This window comes from Pseudonaja textilis, chromosome 5 (genome assembly GCF_049901715.1).
Source record: "Pseudonaja textilis isolate UNSWEBS1 chromosome 5, rPseTex1.2, whole genome shotgun sequence".
Lineage (NCBI taxonomy): Eukaryota > Metazoa > Chordata > Lepidosauria > Squamata > Elapidae > Pseudonaja > Pseudonaja textilis.
Window position 1 is genome coordinate 59373462 of NC_141994.1, and position 22565 is coordinate 59396026.

The window sequence follows — 22565 nt, forward strand, 5'->3', positions numbered from 1 at the left end:
GGGATGATGTTATGTTAAAAACAAAAAAAGACTAAAATGTAACGTGGTTGTATAGTTGCTTACTGGCCAAAAACCTACAGTTGATTTCTACTATGTATTCTTTGGCTGGATTCATATAACTTGCTTCACTAAGTCAGTTAAACCTAGTGCTTCATTTTTACAAGCACTATGTTGTTCTTTTTTCTTTCTTCAAAGTTATCCTGTTTGATAGCTTGAGTCGATGGATTACAGATAGTTAAGTTATTATTTGTTCAGCAACTGTTCGAAGTTACAGTGGCATTAAAACAAGGAACTTTCATCTGGGTCTCAAAGTTTGGCCATTGTAGAACCCTCGCAGTTAGGTGCACAAAATTTGGGTGGTTGGTAACTAGCCTGGACCTACAACTGGTTGCAGCATCCCACAGTCACATGATTCCATTGCTGACATACTTTGCGAACTTCCCAGAAGCAAAATCAAAGGTGAAGTTGGCAGGAAAGGTCACAAGTTGCTAGGGTAAGTCTTCCTCCTCATCACTCGTGTGCTCTCTGTCTCTCTCTCTCTCTGCCTCTCTCTCTCTGTCTCTCTTTGTCTCTCTCTCTGTGTCTCACTGTCTCTCGCTGTTTCTTTCTGTCTCTCTCTCTCTCTCTCTCTTTCCTTCTCTCTCTCTGTCTCTCTCTGCCCTCCCCTCTCTCTGTCTCTCTCTCTGCCTCTCTCTCTCTGTCTCTCTCTCTGTCTCTCTCACTGTCTCTTTCTGTCTCTGTCTCTCTCTCGCTGTCTCTTTCTATCTCTGTCTCTCTCTCTTTCTCTGCCTCTCTGTCTCTCTCTGTCTCTCTCTCTGCCTCAATGTCTCTTTCTGTCTCTCTTTCTCTGTGTCTCTCTCTCTGTCTCGCCATCTCTCACTGTTTCTCTCTCTCTCTCTCTCTCTCTCACACACACACACACACACACACACACACACACATCAGCATCCTTCTTCCCTGCCCCTCCCTGCATTGGCACACACATACTCCCCATGTTCTATTTCCCTGGTATGCCTCTGCTCACATGTGCACAAGGTGCACCCTCTTTTTCCTGGCATCCCTGAGTTTGTGTTGGACATCAGTACGACAACACTAATTTCAGTTTAGCCTGTGCTGAACCTCCCAAGGGCCTTCTGTATCCCTGTAGTCTTTAAAAAAGACCCCACAGTTTTTATTAGTTTATAATATAGCATACAAAGAAAATACAAAAGGGAATAATGGGAAAATAGAGAAGGGAAAAGGAAAGAGAAAAGTGTGGGAAAGAAAAGAAGAAGAAAGAAAAGGCATCGACTTCTGACTGTGTTTGGTGCAGTAGAATAAGGCATTAACAGCAAACCTCAACTTTTTACTTTTACGTAATAGTTTAAATTGGCCATTTCTTTTCTTTTTTTAAAATAAAAGTTTTTTATTTTTATCACAACAACAAAAACAAACATAAAACCTTTCTATTCCACAGTTGAGTACATATTTCTTCGTGGACAAAATAATATCATATATATTTAACTTGTATATATTTATAATTGTTCGGCATTCAGCTTTGTTCGGGTATTTTCCCACGTCATTGTAGTTGTGCTTTTAAAGTTGTAGCAACGTTTTGGCAGAATCTCATCTGCTATCATCAGGCTTCTGATTGTGTCCGTCTAATTGTTCTTATCAATATTTTATATCACATATGTCACTTATTCTATTTTCCTTAACTTTTAAGTCTTTAACTTTCAATAATATATTTCAAGTTCATTTTCTTACTCTGTCTAACTCATCTATTTATCAGTAACAATATGTTATGCTATACTTATATAATTCAATTCTTCTATCCAATCATTCATAAAATAGATTCCAAATTTTATAATAATCTTTTTCTTCTTGTTCTCTAATTGCCGAAACTGGACATTTCTATAACAATAAATCTAATAGGTAAAACCCAAAAATCAGTGTTTTATTTTTTTTGTACCTCAAACACAAAGTCCAGAAGCGGTTTCCAAGTATGCATCCCTGCACTCTTGGGACGCTTTGCTTCCCACATAACAACCCTTGTATCTTGGGGTCATAATGACAATCAGGACTCTCTGGGTTGCTGTTGCTAAGCGATGGGGACACATGCCATCAGTTCATTGTAACTACTTGTATGTAAATTTGGAAAATGGATTATTTCAGCAACCAGTTTAAGAGTCTTGTACGAAATCACGGCTTTGGGAATGGGGTAGGGTGCTACTAGATTAGGGTGGATGCAAAGTAAAACAATGCATTAAATAATCAGCATTGCACCAGAAAAAAACCCCCAAGTCCAATTGCCTTTTGAAATAAAGCAGCTTGGAGACAACCCATGACTGAGAAGTATCCATAGACATGCAGCATTGCAGTTGCCCTTTTATTTTTGCTGACATCAATAGAAATACATTCAGACCCATTTCTGATCAAAGCTTTCCCATTTGCATTGAAAAGTTCTTCATTGGAGCCAGTAGAAGAATTTATTTTTAAAAAAGGAAGTTCCTATGTGGAATGTGAGCTAATTGCTGAGCAACAAAGTGTTACTATTCTATATTATACGTAGGATATCCTATAGGACAGGGGTCTCCAACCTTGGCAACTTTTAAGACTTGTGGACTTCAACTCTCAGCAAAGCTGGCTGAAGAATTCTGGGAGTTGAAGTCCAGAAGTCTTAAAAGTTGCCAAGGTTGGAGACCCCTGTCCTATATAGTACAGTTAGGCCTCAACTTATAACAGTTCATTTAGTGACTGTTTGAAGTTACAAAGCCACTGAAAAAAAAGTGACTTATGATTCTTTCCAGCACTTAGGACCACCGAAGCATCTCCATGATCACATGATCAAAATTCAGACGCTTGGCAATTTATATGTCCCAGGGTCATGTGATTCCCCCTTTGCAACCTTTTGACTAGCAAAGTCAATGGGGAAGCCAGATTCAATTTAACAACCGTATTACTCAATATCTGCAGTGATTCACTTAACAACTGTGGAAAGAAAGGTTGCCAAATGGGGCAAAAAACTCACTTAACAACTATCCCGTTTAGCAACGGACATTTGGGGCTCAGTTGTGTAGCCCATAGTGATATGTAGTTTAGCCTACAATGTCACGTGGAAATAATTTCATAATCATTGTTGGTCTGCTTTTCATGTTCTCCAGGAAATGTAAATCAGAATCCAAATGCGCAGAGCATACCAGAAGGAGGTACGTTGTGGGTGTGACTCTAGAAAATGGGTAAATTGTCACGGTTTGGCCAGCATGGGGCTTAAGAAGATGATTGTACAGATCTGAAAAACATGTCTTTATCTGGTGTAAGCAAACCAGATTTTTTCCCGTTATTGCTTGTTGCCACCCTCTCTCTCTCTCTCTCTCTCTCTCTCCAAGGGGTGCAGCTGAAATCCATCAATGACTTTCTGTTCCAGTGTCAAGTTGACAACATCAATCTCTTCAAGGTAAAGAACTGCCTGACTTGCACCAAAGTTTAGAATTTGGCAGGGAGCCAAAACTGTTCCAAGTTAAGGATGGGGCTGAATTAGGGAGATTTGGGCTAGGAAGAACAACTATGATAGGTCCTCATAAATACGGCCGTTGTAGGGTCCCCACAGTCACATGAATTACAACAATTACAAGGTCCTGCAAGTCACATAATCCCCACTGTCAGCTTTGAACAAGCAAGTCAATGGGGAGGCTGGCAGAAAATCGCAAGTGGTGATCGTGTGACCGCAAGATGTTGCAACTGCACGAGATTCACCTAATAGAAGCTTGGGAGGGCCACCCAGAGCCCTCCTGAGCTCCGTTTTTGCTGGCAGAGGCACTGCAGGCCGGTCCTTCGCTGTTCCCAGGGTATCCATTCAGGCCAGATATTAAGCACCCAGGGTGCTGCATCCGGCCCACGGGCCGTGAGTTTGACACTCCTGTTCTAAAAGGTGTAGATTGAATGATAAATCGTGATAATCTGGCAAAGAAGGCTGAAACTGGAGATAACCTGTTAAGACAACTAGGAACCTTTTAATATGCATGTTCTCTCTCTTCAACAGGTGCAGCGTTACTGTGAGAAAAGTTGCATCAGCAAGAAGGTAGTGCATCAACAGATCAGAATAAAATTCTGGTTCCGTGCCCTTCAGATGCCTTTTTTGGGGGGGTCTGCTTTCAGGAATTTTCCATGGGATGTGAGAACATAGCAAGTTGCCTTAGATTGAGTCGGACCAATTGGATTAACCTGGTTAGCTATTTCCTATGCAGAGGTGCAAGAATGAACCGTGTGGGGCTTGTGAATGGTTGGGATATGGCTCCCCCAATTTTTCAAACCATGTTACCTTACTGTAACTTTTATTGAGTGGAAGGGAATATATATTAAATCTATGGTAGGAAAATAATTATAATTTAAAGGTAAGCCAAATATATTGAATTAAATCAAATTTACGGAGTACAGGTAGTCCTCAACTTACAACCACATTTGAGTCTAGCATGTTGCTAAGCAAGACATTTATTAAGTTTTGCTCATTTTATGGCCTTTTTCACCACAGTTGTTAAGTTAACTGCTGCAGTTGTTACATCAATAATACAGTTGATAATTGAATCTTGCTTCCCCATTGACTTAGCTTGTCAGGAGGTTGTAAAAAGTGATCACATGATCTCAGAACACTACAGCCGTCATAAATATGAGTCAGTTGCCAAGCATCTGAATTTTGATCACTTGGGCACAGGAATTCTTCAATAGCTGTAATAGCAAGAGGACTTAGACTTATATACCGCTTCACAGTGCTTTTACAGCCCTCTCTAAGCGGTTTACAGAGTCAGCCTATTGCCCCCAACAATCTGGGTCCTCATTTTACCCACCTTGGAAGGATGGAAGGCTGAATCAACCTTGAGCCTGGTGAGATTCGAACTGCCAAAATGTAGGCAGCCGGCAGTCAGCAGAAGTAGCCTGCACTTACTGCACTCTAAGCACTGTGCCACTGTGGCTCTCTTAAGAGTAAAAAATGTCATGTCACTTTTCTCAGTGCCATTGTAACTTTGAATGGTCACTAAATGAATGGTTTTAAGTTAAGAACTACCTGTGTGACCATTTATAAACCAACATGAGTCTCTTCATGGTCTCTGGGGTATGTGTGTTAATCTCCCTTGGGAAGACAGATTTTCTGAATGTTTTCCTCTTTCCTGCCTTTTCAGGAATGATTAGTGAACAGGGAAAAGTTTACAGACAATATTTCAATAATATTTTCTGGTCTTTTTCCTGTCTTGCAGCTCTTAGGATTTGTGGAACGATACGGAGTTTTCAAAACCAGGAAAGACGACCCAAAGTTGTCTGGTTTGCAGAACTTTTTGCAAACCTTGAACAAGAGGCCAGAAAAAGAAGGTGAGTTTGGCCACCAAGCAATTTTTGGCAGTGTTCAGAATTGGAAGGAAGAGAGCTGGCAGAGGCAAGACAGAAAAATACAAGCAATCCTCAATCTTAACAACAATTCATTTAGTGACCGTTCAAAGTTACAACGGCACTGAAACAAGGTGACTTACGAGCGTTTTTCACAGTTACGACCGTTGTAGCCTTCCCATGATCATGTGATCAAAATTCAGAGGCTTGGCAACTGGTTCCTATTTATGACAGTTGCTGTATCCCCAGGTCACCTTCTGACAAGCAACGTCAATGGGGGAAGCCAGATACACTTAACAACCTGGGTTACTAACTTATCAACTGCAGCGGTTCACTTAACAGTTGCGGCAAGAAAAGTCGTAAAATGGAGCAGAACTTCACTTAACAAATGTTTCACTTAACAAGAGAAATTGTGGACTCCGTTGTGGTCATTGTGAGGACTCCAACAAATCCACCCCCATTCAAATCATAAATCTCTCGGAGAAAAGAAAATGGATTTATTAGAAGTGGCCATGTTGGCGTTACCTGGGTGCAGCCGACACTAAGAAACATCATTCATTTTCCGCTTGACCCTGGACTTCCCCCCACCCCCTGGATGTATATTCTCCAATGGGAAACATCCATAGCCAAGAGTCATCAATCATGCTCTCCCGTAATATTCTTGTGCTCCGACAACTTTGGGCTGCCAGGGCAATTATCTAGGCCAGGGGTCTTCAAACTTGACAGTTTTAAGACTTGTGGACTTCAACTCCCAGAATTCCTCCTCCAGTCATGTTAGCTCAGGAATTCTGGGAGTTGAAGTCCACAAGTCTTAAACTTGCCAAGTTTGAAGACCCTTGATCTAGGGCACTTGAAGAATGCTCTGTTCTTCCCCACTCCCTTTCTGCTGGCAGCTAAAAAGCCCAAAGGAGTATCTTTTTAGTTAACATTCGTAAGTTGAGGACTACCTGTAATGATGTTTCAGTAGGTTTGGAAACAAGTGGGCCTATGGAGCTCCCCTGTTCTTGGGTTCTTTCTCTTCATTTTAGTGTAAGTAGCACATTCCATGTATTTGCACAACTTCATGCGGAGTTGTGTCTTAGGACAAACATTATTTTGCATTAGAAGAATGGAAAATAATAGATAAAATGACGAAGATATAAATAATATTTTTAATAATGTAAATAATACATAGAAAAGCCATTTCTCTACCTGTCTCTTGAAAGTCGATGAAGAATCAGAGTTTGACTTTTCTCGTTACAATAATACAATTTTTGCAAGATTGAGGGCCTATCTATGAGCCATATGTCATTGTTGCCTTGATAAATTGTTCTGGAACAAGAATGCATTCTTTGGCAAAAATGACTCATTGGAAGCCTTTTCTCTATTAACCCATAGAAAGTAGAACTCCGAGGCAGGCAAATTCCTCAAAGAACAGTTTTATAGGTTACATCATATTGGCACAACTGGTGAAAGCCAACTCTAAAAGTTTCCATGGCTTTAACTTAATTAAAAGTAAAAGTTTCCCCCTTCCCCCAAGTCACTGGTCACGCTGTCCAATCCAGGTTCTGGCCTGTTACTTGGTTACTTCAGTCCTCTGGCCAGCCACCTGTGAGAATGTCCTTGGTTTCCACAGAAAAACTTTATTGTTTTGGCTACAAAACCCCATCTAGCTATTTCTCTCCCTCCCACTGCTGTGTGGCAACCCTGAAGCCTCCAAAGATGGCCTCAGCCAGGTTCATTTCAGGGTTGATAATAGCTCCAATCAGAGGTGGGTATTCAACAGGTTCTGACCAATTCTGGAGAACCAGTAACAGAAATTTTGAATAATTCGGAGAACTGGCAAATACCACCTCTGACCGGCAGGGAGGGAATGGAGATTTTGCAGTATCCTTCCCCTGCCACGCCCACCAAGCCACACCGATCAAGCGATGCCCACAGAACGGATAGTAAACAGTTTTGAATCCCACCACTGCTCCAAATGAAAATAAATTGAACATGCTACTTGTATGCTTATTGAAATGAGGAATTGGGAGATGATCTTTCATAGGGGAGAAGTTGCCTTACCAAACGAGAACTTGATTTTTGATCTGCAGGGGCTCTGCAAAGTTCTCCCGGAGAAGGTGAGGACGACCACCCCAAAATGGCATCTCCACTCATGCACATCGAGAGTTTCCTAGCCGCGCTCACAAATGCAAACCAAGATGGGAGAGTCATTCTCAGCAGGCAAGGTATTTTATATGCGGCTTTGATTTACTTTATTTAAAAATAAGTGCATTTGTATATATATTGAATTATTTCAAGGTCATTCCATTATACGTAGTCCTTATTTAGCGATCATGGGATTGGCAACTCCATCACTAAGCAACGGGGTCACCAAACAGAACTTGGCGTGATTGCGGCGGGCTTATAATGTTATTTCCCATGAGGCCATTAAGTAAGTTGCTCAGGATTAAGTGAGAGATAGCAATAGAAATAGCACTTAGACTATATACCGCTTTACGGTGCTTTACAGCCCTCTAAGCCGTTTACAGAGTCGGCATATTACCCGCCAACAATCTGGATCCTCATTTTACTGACCTCGGAAGGATGGAAGGCTGAGTCAACCTTGAGCCAGTGAGGATCGAACTCGGCAGTCAGCAGAAATAGCCTGCAGTACTGCATTTTAACCACTGCGCCACTACAGCTGTCTATCATGGGTCTGTGGCTTGTGATTTGATTGCCAGCTTCTCTATTGATTCTGCTTGTTGGAAGCTGGTTGTGAAGCACACAGATAGCAATTATATGATTTTGGGATGCTGGAGTTGTTATAAATGTAAAGACTGGTTGTAAAGTTAATTTACTTTTATTTATTTATCAGATTTTTTAAAACCGCTCCTCTATCTTACAAAGTACCTTTCTCAAGGCCATTGTGATTTGAACAGTCGCTAAACAGGGCAGTCATTAAGTGAGATCTGTCTATATCTCCCCAGATGCCTTTCCTGGAGGAAGCATCTGAAAGCAAAAAAGAAAAGAAAAAAAATTCCATATTTATGTAAACACTTGATGCTTTTTCATAGAAGCACTTACCTAAACAATTCGATTGCAGTTTGAATTGTGGAAATATTATTCTCCAGGTGTTGCTAAATTAGTGCACTTTATTCATTTTGAAATCCTGGGATTATAGCAATATTAAGGAGGTTGTGATATTTATTGCTGCTTACTGAATTACTTTATTAAGTACAGTCGTAACTTAATCAAGTGATGGTTCCATATTAGCCCCTGGGAAGCAACCACAGTTGCATTTGTTTTGCTATTTCTCTAAGAATATTTCCCCTGTTTCATTTGAAGCACCCAGCAAATTGACAGTAGTAAGGCAGGGGGTTGCGTGGGGTGGGTGGAAAGGCCCCCTTGCATTTCAGGCTGCCCTTCAGTGTTTTTAATTGCCAACTCTAAATATTCTGATTTTTTCCAGGTACTTTAGCCCTGAGCAGCCTCAAGTTCCTTTTGCTCAATCCAGCTGTGCATTTTGCCACGGTGCTGAAAGAATGTCGAGCTATGATCATCGCTGGGGGCACCATGCAGCCGGTGAGTGGTGAATTGGGCACCTTTTTGGGTGATGGGCAATCCCTTTTAAATAGCAAATGATTGAAGGAGCTGATTTCCCACTTCCTTAAGCAGATGTTCTCCACAATGTGCTGGTAGAAAAAAACAGTAGAATGAAGGTATCGCTGTGAATCTTAGGCTCATTCTGCCCCTCCTCTTGGCACCATCTTGCTTTTACCACACCTGGCAAGCCTTTCAGTGTTTGTATAACAGTGTTTTCCAAAAACTGGGAACTTTAAGATGTGTAGACTTCAATTCCCAGAATTCCCTGGCCAGCAGGGCTGACTGGAGAATTCTGGTAGTTGAAGTCCACCCATCTTAAAAATTCCCAAAGTTAAGAAACATTGATTTAGAGGGTTAGCTTCTTGATCTATTCAATCTGCCTGCTGTTTTTCCCAAGTCCTAGAAAGATCCTAATTTTTTGCATTTAACAGTAAACATTTAGTTTTCCTACAAAGTAACAGGATTTCAGAAACACCAAAATGGCAGGTTCCATCACGCTTACAGTACTGATATCTAGGCTTGAGTCTGATGGCATCTGAATGGTGGTCTAGAACAGGGCTGTCAAACTTGTGGCCCATGGGGCAGATGCGTCAGGTGCTGGCCATGCCCACGCCCGGTTTAGCAAAGGGGGAAAAGTCCCAATACATCATGTGACGCTGCTGTGATGATGCGAGTTTGACATCCCTGGTCTAGAGGAAAGGTTATAAAGACCAACTCTTAGCATAGAGATCCATTGATTTGTTGGCCATGAAAATTCAGGTTGTATCATGAACTTGGGTGGTTTATTCTTTAGCTTGCAATCTTTTTTCCACAGAAGTTGGGTGTCAAGCCCGAAATTGACATAAGTGTAGCCATTTTAGTTAGTCTTAGTATATGTTCTTTTTCTTAATTTCTCTGTGGCTGTCATGAGGGGAAGGGTTTCGGCCTTGCCACATTTCTAATGGGGGGTGGGGGGTGGAGTGGAGATAAAGAGAGTATTTTGGATGGGGAAGATCTTTCTGCCCATGGGAAACGAGCTGTCCTTGCTTGGGCCCCTTGAGGTGGAGATTTATGACATCAAACAATGTTGAATTACTTCTGTTGGAGAATGTGACTTTGTGGGGTTGTTTCTAACTTGTAATATTGTGGGGTAATTCCGGGTTGGGTCAGATCCGAAATTACCATGGACTTTGCCAATTTGACGCTTTCCTAAATAAAAGAAATCTTTTTTGAAGATGGACTTTGTACTTTTCTTTTTAAATGGATTTCATCACTTGGAAACCTGACATTGGGATTGTCTTTCTGTAAAGCAACTCTTGTCAGGGTCATAAGGTGGGAGGTGAGATCAACTTGTCTATCTCCAGGCCTTCCTTTGATCTAGTCACAAAAATCCCAGTTTCCCTTTGGTTTGTTAACTACCTGAAATTAATCAGTACTATAATCCCATAAACATGGTAGCTTATCAAGAAATAAAGTCAGGAGGCAGGATCTGGACAAGTGGCCTTTGAGAAACACCACATACAACATGGCTTCTCCTTTCCATACCCACTGCCCTCTCTGAAGTTTGAATATTTTTGATACCTCTTCCCCATGTTGCGGTCTCTCATTTAATCTCATTTAATCCATTCTATAACAGACTTTCCTAATCTAGTGAGCTCCAGATATGTTGGAGTAAAACTCAATTCAAAATCTAGGTAAAAAGCTGGCAATCGTGCGACGGAGAGAAACCACAATGGTTGTAAATGAAATGGCTGGTCACAAAGTTATTGTTTTAGCACTACCATAACTTCAAATAGTTGCTGCATGATGCAGTCAGAAAGTGAGGACTGCAGAGCATTGCCTCTACAGTTCCTTATTTTATCTTTGGGAATAAATTGCAGAAAAGGAATGGAGTTAGTTTTCTTTCTCTGCATTCTCACACAGAGGTAGGCTTGAGTAGGGCCTTAGCCAGTGTGGTAAGAGGAGAACCTCTCAAATATACTTGAACTGGCACTTCCAGCTTTGAGATTCAGATTGCTACCTGAAAAATGTGGGTGCCCACATTGCAGCCCTGGTCGAAAGGGCTCAGCAGAGATTATACTACCTGAGGCTTCTCAGAAAACAACAACCGAATGAGAAACTGCTGGTGACCTTCTACCGTTGCACCATGGAGAGCATTTTAACATACTGCACCTCTGTATGGTTTGCCAATTGCACAGTGGCAGGCAGATAGGACAGCACTCCAGAGGGTTAACGTCATTGCCCAGAAGATCCTTGGTTGCCCTCTCCCCTCTTTGGAAGAGCTTTATAGCTCCCGCAGGCTTAAGAAAGTTCAAAACATTCTCCAAGATCCATCTTATCCCGGGCACCCTTTTTTTGAACTATTACCATCTGGCAGACGGTACAGAATAATAAAAAACAAGGACAAATAGGCTGAAAAACAGCTTCTATCCCAGGGCAGTAGCTCTTTTGAATTCTGCTATATAGTGCAGTGTTGGTGCAGTGTCGGGGGTTTCCGGTTCAATGTGTGAAGGGTGAAGGATGTGTGTTTGTGTTTATTTTCATGGTCATGGTCATGATGTGCACTGAAGATGGTGTTTGATTTCGTTGTACGAGGTGCAGTGACAATAAAGTAAACTAAACTAAAAGCTTCTAATACTAAACAGGATGTGTAATGCTGAGTTAAAGGTCCAAATAGTCAAGAATAGCATATGTGAGCATGTTATAAGGTCCCCGGAAAAGCAAAATTGATTCCCTTGCTGCATAGATGGGGCTGCGAGGGCATAATTTGGATCTTTGACTCCCCAAGGAAGAACACTCCAAGTACAGCATGCTGTGTAAATCTACTAAAAAATGGATTTTTACTATGTGCCTTGCAGGTGACTGATTTCCGGCAACAGCTGCTTTTGGGTGCTGGTGTTGATGCTGACAGGATTGAGGAATTTTCCTGTGGTGAGTCCTGGGGAACAGTGGTATCCCCAGATCTTTCGATTCTTGCTTGGGTGACCTTTGGAGCAAGGTTTTGCCTACCCGGCTGTGTCCTTCCAAAATGGCCACATCCACTGGGGGTGGGGTAGGGGGGAGGGTTGTTGATCTTGCTGTCTTTTATCTTTGCCTGAGAAGTTTAGGGGCAGAATCTGGCAACCTTCAGCCACCCCTCCTGCATTCTACTAAAGGACTTTTGCATGCTTACATGAAAATAGGTTTCCATAAATTGAAGGAGGGCTTAGGTTAGTATTACAAAACCTTTTTTTATTTCTCAAAAGGATATTTTACAGACTTAGGTGATCATGATGAAAGTGGCCTTACTTTTTTCTTCAATTGTTTCAGAGTAAAAATTAGGGTAGAATCAGTAGAAGATGCTAAAATTGTGAGTTCTGAAATACTGCCAAGATGGATTCTCTTCAAAGCATCTATCTGATCAAATTTCCCAAGTTTCTCCATTTCACACTTGAGTTGTGACTTCCAGCTGTCACAACTGACAGTAATTGCTCCTTGTTTCACTTAAATGATGAGAGGCAGGTCCCGGTGTTTGAAAGATCTGTTTCTGTTTTACTAAATCCAGAAGTCTATTAACGAGAAGAAAGTGTGAAAGAATGGCTTGTGGAAGATTCAATTATCAAGCATAGCAATCTTTGAGCTTTTAATAAAAGTACAATGATCTCTTGCAAAACGCTCAGATTTACCATTGAATCCAAACTGCATTCTGCCTCCTGCTTATCAAAATCTCTGTTATTTTGCTATCGTCGGTTTTATAGCCTTGCCTTTGATTGCAAATAACAATGATTAAATAATACCAGAGCAATTAACTTTGGGTAGACTAATTTACAGACTTAGGTGATCACCTGAAATGTGCAAAGTTACTGTGATTTCCAGATTTGACTAGCAGGCAAGCAGAATGTGGCAAGTATATCAAAATTTTAAAAAGGAATCAGCATTGAAAACATCATGTCTGCATGGGCAAACTTTCAAAATGAGGAAGATTGATAGGGCCTATCAATTTTTTCAACTTTCAATTTCCAAACATTAGGGGTGCTCAACAGTTGTGACATGCCTTGGGGATTGTAAAGATATTTGGGTTACTTCAGCTCTTGGTAGGTAACTACATACATATCATAACTTTTTAATATTTTGTTTGTTTCATTATCTTAAGTGCAGGTTCTGGTAGGTGCTCTGAAGGTTTCTGTCAACCAAACAACATACCCCTGACTAAGAAATTAATGCAATATAGATCAGGGCTACTTTTATTGTAATAACTATAGTAATAATTTTGCATATCTGAATGTGCTTTTCCAGCCACCCCTTCTCACTTTAATTTTCCCATGAACCAGGGAGGGACTTGTCTGAGATGTTTTCTCAAGCTATATTCTTGGCCTGGGCTCAAGTCCTGCCTATTTCACCGTTGTCTTGATAGTGACAATTGACTTGAGTCTTCCTCCTGTCATTTAAGGCCATCCCCTCTTCCTTCTCCCGTTTCAGGTTGCACCGAGTATTGCTTGGAAGAAGGAACAAGCTGATCTCTATATTTGTTCAGCCATTGTACTTGAGCAGGGGTGTCAAACTCGTGTTGTCACAGCGTCATCACATGACGTATCGCGACTTCCCCCCCCCTTCGCTAAACAAGGCACGGGTGTGGCCAGCGCATGATACATCTGGCCCGTGGGCGGCGAGTTTCACAGCCCTATACTTAAGTATCTGGTTAATGGTACAAGAGCCAGGAAGTTTTTTATCCTTTCAGCATCTTGACAGGAACAGCATCTTGTTCATTTCTTCCTTGAATTCGTGTGTTATCAGGTCACGTGATTCCCCCTGACAACATTTTACCCATCATCCTCTGCAATGGTCCGTCCAATCAGCTGCTGGAATTTACTTATGAGAAAAGAGGCTTGCCTCAGTTGGTCAGTATTTATTTATTTTCCACTACACAACTAGTTTCCTAGTTTTGAGTTCACTGAGTGAGCATATTGTCCCTTTGACATTGCTTAGGCCCTTCCTGCTTGATTTCTGTCATCTAGGTTAAGACGGTTGCAAAGGAAACAGATCCTCTCTGTGGTTTCCCTTGCAGTTAACCTGTGACTGGACTCCATAAGTCGCTCTCCTTGTAGCAATCTGATTTATTGTATTTCCAGGTCAAGGGAGAAGCCATCCCTAGAGTATTGAAGCATAGATGCTCACAAATGGGGGAAAAGGGAGCTTAGTGCTGTATAGAGTGCACTGGGAAGCCAGCGATAATACGAAGTTGTCCTTGACTTATGGTCATCTGTTTAATGACAGCTAGAAGTTATGACCTCAGGAAAAGTGATTTACAACCTGATATGACTGCTGCATCACCCTGGTGTGTGTGTGTGTGTGAGAGAGAGACAGAGAGGGAGAAAGGGAGAGATATGATCGCAATTCAGATGCTTGGAAACCAGCTCACATTTTTGATGGCTGCAGTATTTTCCAATTATTTGCAACCTTCCCAGAAAGATTCTGACAAGCCAAGTCAATTGGAAAAGTTGGATTCACTTAACGACTCAAGTAAAAAAGGTTGTAAACATGAGCGTGGTCACATGAGGACTTGCTTGATGGCTGCATCACTTAACGACTGAAATTCCAGTCCCAATTTCAGTCATCAGTCAAAGGACTACTACATAGGGATTTCTCATCTTTGTTTTGACAGTTGGATCTGGAACTTTGAAGCAGATAACAGATAATCAGAGTTGGAAGGGACCTTGTAGGTCATCTAGTCCAACCCCCTGCCCAAGCAGGAGACTCTACACCATTTCTGACAGATGACAGTCCAATCTCTCCTTGAAAGTCTCAAGTGATGGTGCTCCCACAACTTCCGAGGGCAACCTCTTCCATTGGTTGATTGTTCTCACTGTCAGAAAGTTTCTCCTTATTTCCAGGTTAAATCTCTCCTTGTTCAATTTCCATCCATTATTCCTTGTCTGGCCTACAGATGCTTTGGAAAATAGCTTGACCCTTTAGAAAACAGCTTGAGGTGGCAAAGCAGGCCACTTTTTCTTAGGATTAATTTCAAAAGCCTTCTGAAAGAGATCAGCGCAGACCTCTGAGGAGACTCATCTGCTCCTTCCTAGCAGCCTGTAATTGTGGGAAAGAAGGAACCGAGCAGAAAAACAGAGGAAAGACGGTGCTGGAAAGAGTAGGATATCCTGTGACACCAGATTCTGAACCCGCATGCTCCAGATTTGCCTATCCTGTATCCCACAACTGATTCACTCTAAGCGTAAGAGTACAGCCTTTGGGTTCGTGAACTCCCTTTCCAGCCCAGACCATTCAGTCCCAGGAAGGAAGGTGGTGCTCTCAGCCCTTGATAGAAGAAAGGTTTTCTTTCATGGCTGAAGAAAGAAATTGCTGGTTTTCTCCCATTTTTCAGATGGAGGAGACGGGGCGGATTCTTTCTAACTTGTGCAACGTTGTTCCAGGAGGTGTGGTGTGTTTCTTCCCTTCCTATGACTATGAAAAACAGGTATACTTGCACTGGGAAAAGTCCGGATTGCTTGCCCGGCTGGCGACTAAGAAAAAGGTAATTTGGTAGCCCAGTGCTGCTGGTGACATCAAACATTCGGGAATATTGGTTGGTTCCTCTCCTGTAATTTTGTTGTAGGTATAGCAATAGCACTTAGACTTATATACTGCTTCACCGTGCTTTTACAGGCCTCTCTAAGCGGTTTACAGAGTCAGCCTATTGCCCCCAACAATCTGGGTCCTCATTTTACCCACCTTGGAAGGGTGGAAGGCTGAGTCAATCTGGAGCCTGGTGGGATTTGAACTGCCAAATTGCAGGCAGCTGGCAGGCAGCAGAAGTAGCCTGCAGTACTGCACTCTAACCACTGTGCTACTGAGGCACTAATGCCTCATACTGGTCCTGTTGCCTGCACAGTGAAGTGGAGAGGGCCAATCCTTACCTATTGACCTAGCCGTGATACTTGCTGGGTGGCTAATGATGATACTTGAACCATAAAGGTTAAATATGGATTCATCATTTCCTAAAGCTAAGAAGAGAGTATGGCTTATTTGTGTAGGAAATAGGAAAAAATTGTACAAGCCAACCTGAAATTTGGCTGGGGGCATCACCAAGCCAGTCTTGGACGGTTCAAAAAAAGGAAAGTAGGGCCAGTTATAATTAGCTCTTGGATGGGCAAAATCCCTGGGCTGTAGGCCAGACTGGGAAGTGGAAAAACATTCAAGAAGGTTACTGTTTTCACAGGTTTCTAAGAAATTCTAATGAACCTCAGCACCATCAGCAATCAAGGTTGACTTAAGAGAATCTTTATCTTTGGTCATTATGGTTATTCCTTACAAATTGAAAATTAGCATGCTGTAAATTGGAAAATTAAAATCCAGCATTTCCATTTCTCCTTTTGTAGGCACACCAGTTGTGGCAAAAACTACAATAGCCAGGAACCCGAGTAGCTTTTTAGTGCCTTAATGATCTTGAAATGTGGGCAAAAAAGTGTGAGAACAGGGTTAAAGTAATAATATGAACCTAGCTAGATCTGGCCAATGGTTCCTCAAGGAGCATCCTGTGTCCTCATGTGGCCAGTTAGATACGTTTTAGGAAGCTCACAAGCATGGACCGCAAGGCAATCCTCCTTTTCCATAGTGATTTCCCAGCCACCTGTATTGAAGGCAGGCTGCCCATTAGTAGTAATAAACCTAGAGAGGGGGAGAATGAATTATCCATTGCTCCTCAATGTCCATTAAGACCCAAAGTATGACATTCCCATGACATCATGACCCAAATAACCCTCATCTTGTCATCTGCATCAAGTAAGTTCATTTGTCATAATATCTGCATATTCAACTTTAATGTAAGACTAGATTACTTCAGATGCAGGAGGCAGTTCTGTTATTTTAGAAGGATGTTTGGATGGAAAGTCTGTCCGTCGTATCCAAAGTTTGCTAAATGGGGATCCTTTAAGTCAGTGTTCTTTAGTTTTGGCAATTTAAGGAGTTAGATTCCCAGAATTTTCCAACTAGCATGCTGAGGAATTCTCTGGGGGTTCAAGTCCACATACCTTAAGTGTCCAGTTTTGAGAAAAACACTAATTTAAATCAAGGGTTTTACTGGAGGTGGAAGCCAAGCGCATTGTTTTCCAGTTTGGTCACTGTACAAAAGCCACAAAATTTTACAACTCCTGAGATCTTATATTCACATGGTGTGAATGATGTTCTCCTGGAATTAATGTACAATGCCATTTACAGATATTTCAGGAACCCAAGAAGGCTAACCAGGTGGAGCAGGTCTTGGCAGAATACGCCAAGTGTATCAAGGTACGAAACAGAAGATTGGAAGATTATTGAGCAGTTGGGAAGAGGTAGTAAATTGATTGTAGAGATACTCCAGCTTTTAACCATGCATTGCGGACTTACTTTGACACAGCGCTGCAACCTAACAGATGGACCCATGACAGGAGCGCTGCTGTTTTCTGTAGTCGGTGGGAAAATGAGCGAAGGAATTAATTTTTCGGATGACCTGGGAAGGTAAAAATTACTGCTTGTGCTTGGGGGTAGTGGTGGCGGAATTATTCACTGAAATATTTTATATTTAGAATTTAGAGAGTTATGAAATATTGATGGGAGTGAGGGCAGCAGACTAAGGTTTGAGCTAATACAAACCAAAATCTTAATTTTGGGAAAGGCCATTCAAATGCTGATTTGGGGGCTTAGCTTTTAGCACAGGGCTTTTGACTTTAATGAGACATATTCCCCATTGTGCAACAGACTTGAAGGCCAAAATAGAAGATACTAAGATGAGAGGGGGGGAGGAAGAGAGAGAGAGAAAACTTGTATGGCAAGTGGGCAAAGCTGTCACTTCCTTCTTCAAGGCAAATTTGCTGTTTCATAAATGTTCCACTTTCCTTTTTTAACACCAGTGTTATTCCTCCCACCCTGCTCTCTGCACCTGCCTTAGTTGGACAGCTGAGCTTGACAGGCAGGATGAGAGAAAGCTGTGGCTGCATATCAGCTGCCCCATATTGTCACAAGCAGGTTGTGAAGGCAATTAGGTGGGAGGGTTTTGTAAATTGCGATGCCTAACCACGCTTTCACAGCCAAAGCAATTTCTTCTTACAAATGAATGCGAAATGAAACAGGCCTCTTCTCATTCGAATAAAGCAATAGTTATCCAAAAAGAGGCCTGGGCTTTGTACCATAAACTCTACCTCTTGGAGGCCAATTTGTATGCAGAATATTATTCCCAAAGGGCTTTTCCCCCCTGCATTTTACTTAAAGCTCTCTCAAATTGCTGTTTAAGATTCCAAGGGTAAAAATATTAGGCTATGTTGAATGCACTTGATATACCAGCCTGTCCACTGCAGGCGCCTTAGATTGAAATTGTAATCTGTTTTTAAAGAGGCAATTTTACCCACTAATCAAAAATGGTGCAGTGTGTTTCTCCTTGGCATAGGTTTTGACCTTACTTGGTCAAAATAGTGGGGTTATTTTTGGTTGTCGTTTCTTTTCTTTAGCTTAGAGAAAGCTTTATACACTGGATATTGCTTTATATGTGACATGCTTGGATTGTAAATTACTCTGATTGTGTTTCTGAGTTTCTTTTCTTCCTATTTTTGTGTGTCTTTTTTGTAAAACATATAAAATAAAATAAAATTACATGGGAGAAAAAAGAACCCCCCCCCCTTAAATTGAAAGGGTCTATTTGGCATTGCAGGATTATTAATTATTATTAACCACTGAGTCTGGGGCACAGTGGTTAGAGTGCAGTACTGCAAGTTACTTCTGCTGCAGCCAGCTGCCTACAATTTGGCAGTTCAAATCCCACCAGGCTCAAGGTTGACTCAGCCTTCCATCCTTCCGAGGTGGGTAAAATGTGGACCTAGATTGTTGGGGGCAATAGGCTAACTCTCTAAACCGCTTAGAGAGGGCTATAAAGCACTGTGAAGCAGTATATAAGTCTAAGTGCTATTGCTATTAAGCAAGTTAAGTAAAGAGATAATTCTGCGTGATTTATGCGTTTCTTATTTTTCCTCATTTTCTCTTTTCCTAGGTGTGTAATTATGGTAGGCATGCCCTACCCCAACATAAAATCTCCAGAACTTCAGGAGAAAATGGCTTACTTGGATAAAACAATGGTAAAAGGTTCTTTGGATTCTACATTTACTAGACTTGGTCTCTCACATAGCCATAAATTATGCATTGCTTGCAACCAGCAAAGGTAGGGTTGTTCCAAAGGTGTTTTTTCAAGAGGCAACTGGACTTTCTGGTTTTTCTTTGAAGATACAAGAAGCTTCTAAAGAAAGAAAGAAAGAAAGAAAGAAAGAAAGAAAGAAAGAAAGAAAGAAAGAAAAAGAAAATTGCCTCTTCAAAAAGCACCTTTGACCGAGAATCTCTATAGACAAAGGTAGAGTTGTAGACTGCCATGCCTGACCATATAAAATAACTATTGGAGGTGGGAAAGTAACCTGACTAGATAATTCCACCAAATTATTGTCTCCAACACAGCTTCAGGTGGTCCTCAACTTAAAACAGTTCATTTAGTGAAGATAGGACGACACTGACAGCTGTTTTTCACACTTACGATTGTCGCAGCATCCCCATGATCACGTGATCGAAATGCAGACGCTTGGCAACTCATTCATATTTATGACAGTTGCAGGGTTCCAGGGACATATGATCACCTTTTGTGACCTTCTGACAAGCCATGGGAAAGCCAAGTTTGCTTAACAAGCGTGGTACAAACTTAACTGTGGCAAGAAAGGTAAAATGAGGCAAAACTCATTAACTGTCTCACTTAGCAAAATAAATTTGGGGCTCAATTACAGTCATAAGTTGAGGACTACCTGTACTTCCTTGGGGTAGCAATTACCAAGACTGGGTTTATCTTCTCTAAATATGCTGTGTCACATTTATCCTCGAATAGAAGGTAAGGAAATTCTATGTAACATATATAGGAGTACTTCCAATATTTGGATAGAAAGATAGGGTATAAATCAAATAATATTAGTGACATCAATTGTAGGGGAAGGTTGGATTGTTGGGTGACTTGAGATGAGTATTCTTGAGAGTCAGTTTGGTCTACTGCTTAAGGCATCAGACTAGAAAGTAGGACACTATGAGTTCAATTCCTGCCTTAGCCATGAAAGCCAACTGGGTGACTTTGGGCCAGTCACTCTCTCTCAGCCCAACCCACCTTAGAAGTTGTTGTTGTGGGGAATGTTGGAGATGTGTTTTACTGCCTTGGGTTATTTGTAAAAATAATAAAAGATGGGATATAAATAAAGTAAAATAAAATTGTAGTTTCTAACCCCACTTACGTATCCCACCTGTCTTGGTTTTCTCTAGCCAAAGTCTACAGGCCAATCTCCAGGAAACTTGCTCATTGAAAATCTATGCATGAGAGCAGTCAACCAGTCAATAGGTAAAGGACGCTGTTGGTTATAAAATACACCTCTAGCAATAAGGGGTTTTGTGAGAAGTCAGATGGAACCTGGTTACCTCATTGCCAGCTTTAAACATGGAATCACTCCCAAGCAATTGATCAGGGAAGTTTTGAATTAGGAATTGTTGATCTTTTCTGTTACGTGTTTATCCTGCAGTAGTAGTACTGTGTACATTTTTCATACGAGCTTCTGTGCAAAGTTGGCTCACTGCCATCAAAGTAATGATATAGAATGGCCAGTGATCAGTTAGGTCATGCACATAAGAGGATCCTGGATTCATTCCTATGCAATGCTTGAGTAATGAGAGGAGAAAAACCTTTGCTTCTGATTACGGACAACTGCTGTGGGCAAGATGGATGTGCTTGAAAATGAAACGGTGCCTGCTGGAATTGGGACTGTGTGTGCAATCAACCTGCTAAAAATGATAGAGAGAAGAATTTAGGAGAAAACAGCAGAAAGAAACTCCTTTCTCCTACTTTGTTTCATATGTTCATAATCTAGATTTCTGTCTTGCTAAGTTTGGGCACAGAAATATCAGTAGGTTTATCAATATAAAATATTCTTAGAGCAAAATTTGTTTTATTCATCACTCAGACAGCAGTTTCAATGTAACAGCCTTCTGCACTCGGAATGCCTTCCAGATATGTCAATTTCAACTTCCAGAATTCTCAGCAGTAGAAATTGTGGCTGGGAAATTCTGAGAGCTGAAGTTCACATGTCTGAAGGTTGTATTTGCCATTCTTTGCCCTAGTCACCTCGAGGGAGGTAATATTTGTATGTCAATCTCGTGCTGCCTGGGGAATTCTGAGAGCTGAAATTCATGCGTCTTCAAGTTGGCACGGTTGAGAAACACTGCTTTAACAGTTTGCCCAGTGACTTCTTTCAATTGAATTTAATTCTCTGTTAGCCATTAGTGTGACAAGGACAAGTCGGGGTGGCCATATAAATGGATTAAATAAATAAGATGGTTTGCTTTTGCAGGAAGGGCAATTCGGCATCAAAAGGACTTTGCCAGTATTGTGCTTTTAGATCACAGATACACACGCCCAGCTGTTCTCAACAAACTTCCTCAATGGATTAAAAGCAGAACCCAAATCAAGGATAGGTTTGGACCGGCTTTTGCAGCACTAAGAAAAGTAAGTCCCAAATCAGACTCCCATTTGCAAATTCCTATGAAATGATATCATCCTAGAGAGTATCCAGGCATCAATCAATCAAAGCTAGACTCTTTTAAGATTCGTTTTCCTGCTGTTGAAATGTGCTCATTATCTGGATTGACTTTCGTCACTATATGCTTCGTGTAATTCCTAATTTCTGTCTTGCAGTTCCATTGGGAAAAGAAATCCAATTCCATGTCTGTCTCTTTGTGAAGAATAAGAGATCTACTCAAAGCTGCTACCTCCGCCTGTGCAAAATGTCTCCTGTGTATTTAAATGCATTACACTTGTATTGTGTGATCTTAATCTTGAGTATGTTTTTTTCTTCTTCTAGTCACTAAAATAGTTTTCTGAACTCACCATGCTAAACTAAATTAAGGTTGGAAAAGGGGGTGCTTTTCTTCTCTTTATGGTGGAAATTGAGTTCTCCACTGAAAAGGTTTGGATAGGAACCTTGTTTTCCCTCTGTTTCATTTTGCACACTAGTGCCTCTTGGACTTTATTTTGAGGTTAAAATACATGCTATTCAGAGTTCAAGGCAGGTGGTTAATAAGGGTGTGCAAACATTTTGACATTGAACCGGAGCTTGAAGTGGTTATTTCAAGCTTAAATTAGCTTGTTCCAACCATTCTGAATGCATTTCACACTCAGAAACTGCTATTTCAATTTTGAAATGTTTTCTATGCCACCAGCAGTCATCATTGCTAAAATCTGCGTACGGGATATAGTCGGTTATAGAGTCCAGGTTCTCATTTCTACTGAACCATGAGACAATTTTAGCTTTCTTTCTTTCTTTCTGCCAACATCAAAACACGGCTCACACTACAAAGTAAAAGGAACACAAGTGCCATGGCTGTGTTTCTCAACCTTTGGCCATTGTTAAGATGCATGGACTTCAAATCCCAGAATTCCCTAGCCAGCAAGGCTGCTGGCTGAAGAATTCTAGGAGTTGAAGTCCATGCATTTTACAATGGCTGAAGAGTGAGAAATGCTGCCAGGTGGTGTATTAGGCAGGGAAACTAGTGGTGCGGGAATCACTTTAACTTTTGAAGCACTACACTTTCCTTAAACCCTTCAGCCAAGGTGGCTTGAGTTTGCTATCCACCCTTAAGCAAAA

At 41.3% G+C, this 22565-nt stretch overlaps 1 protein-coding gene across 1 annotated transcript in view; it reads left to right on the forward strand.

Moving 5' to 3' along the window:
• DDX11 (DEAD/H-box helicase 11) overlaps positions 1 to 21771 on the forward strand; it is a 37010-nt gene extending 15239 nt beyond the window's left edge. The window contains exons 13-27 of the mRNA XM_026697795.2: positions 3144 to 3188; positions 3369 to 3436; positions 4022 to 4060; positions 5232 to 5343; positions 7434 to 7568; positions 8792 to 8904; positions 11763 to 11835; positions 13678 to 13781; positions 15266 to 15415; positions 17098 to 17166; positions 17276 to 17376; positions 18899 to 18983; positions 20194 to 20269; positions 21273 to 21427; positions 21617 to 21771. Of these exons, the coding sequence (XP_026553580.1) occupies positions 3144 to 3188; positions 3369 to 3436; positions 4022 to 4060; positions 5232 to 5343; positions 7434 to 7568; positions 8792 to 8904; positions 11763 to 11835; positions 13678 to 13781; positions 15266 to 15415; positions 17098 to 17166; positions 17276 to 17376; positions 18899 to 18983; positions 20194 to 20269; positions 21273 to 21427; positions 21617 to 21661 (1370 nt within the window). The 3' untranslated portion in view covers positions 21662 to 21771. The remainder of the gene's footprint in view (positions 1 to 3143; positions 3189 to 3368; positions 3437 to 4021; positions 4061 to 5231; positions 5344 to 7433; positions 7569 to 8791; positions 8905 to 11762; positions 11836 to 13677; positions 13782 to 15265; positions 15416 to 17097; positions 17167 to 17275; positions 17377 to 18898; positions 18984 to 20193; positions 20270 to 21272; positions 21428 to 21616) is intronic.
• Positions 21772 to 22565: the final 794 nt, after the last annotated feature.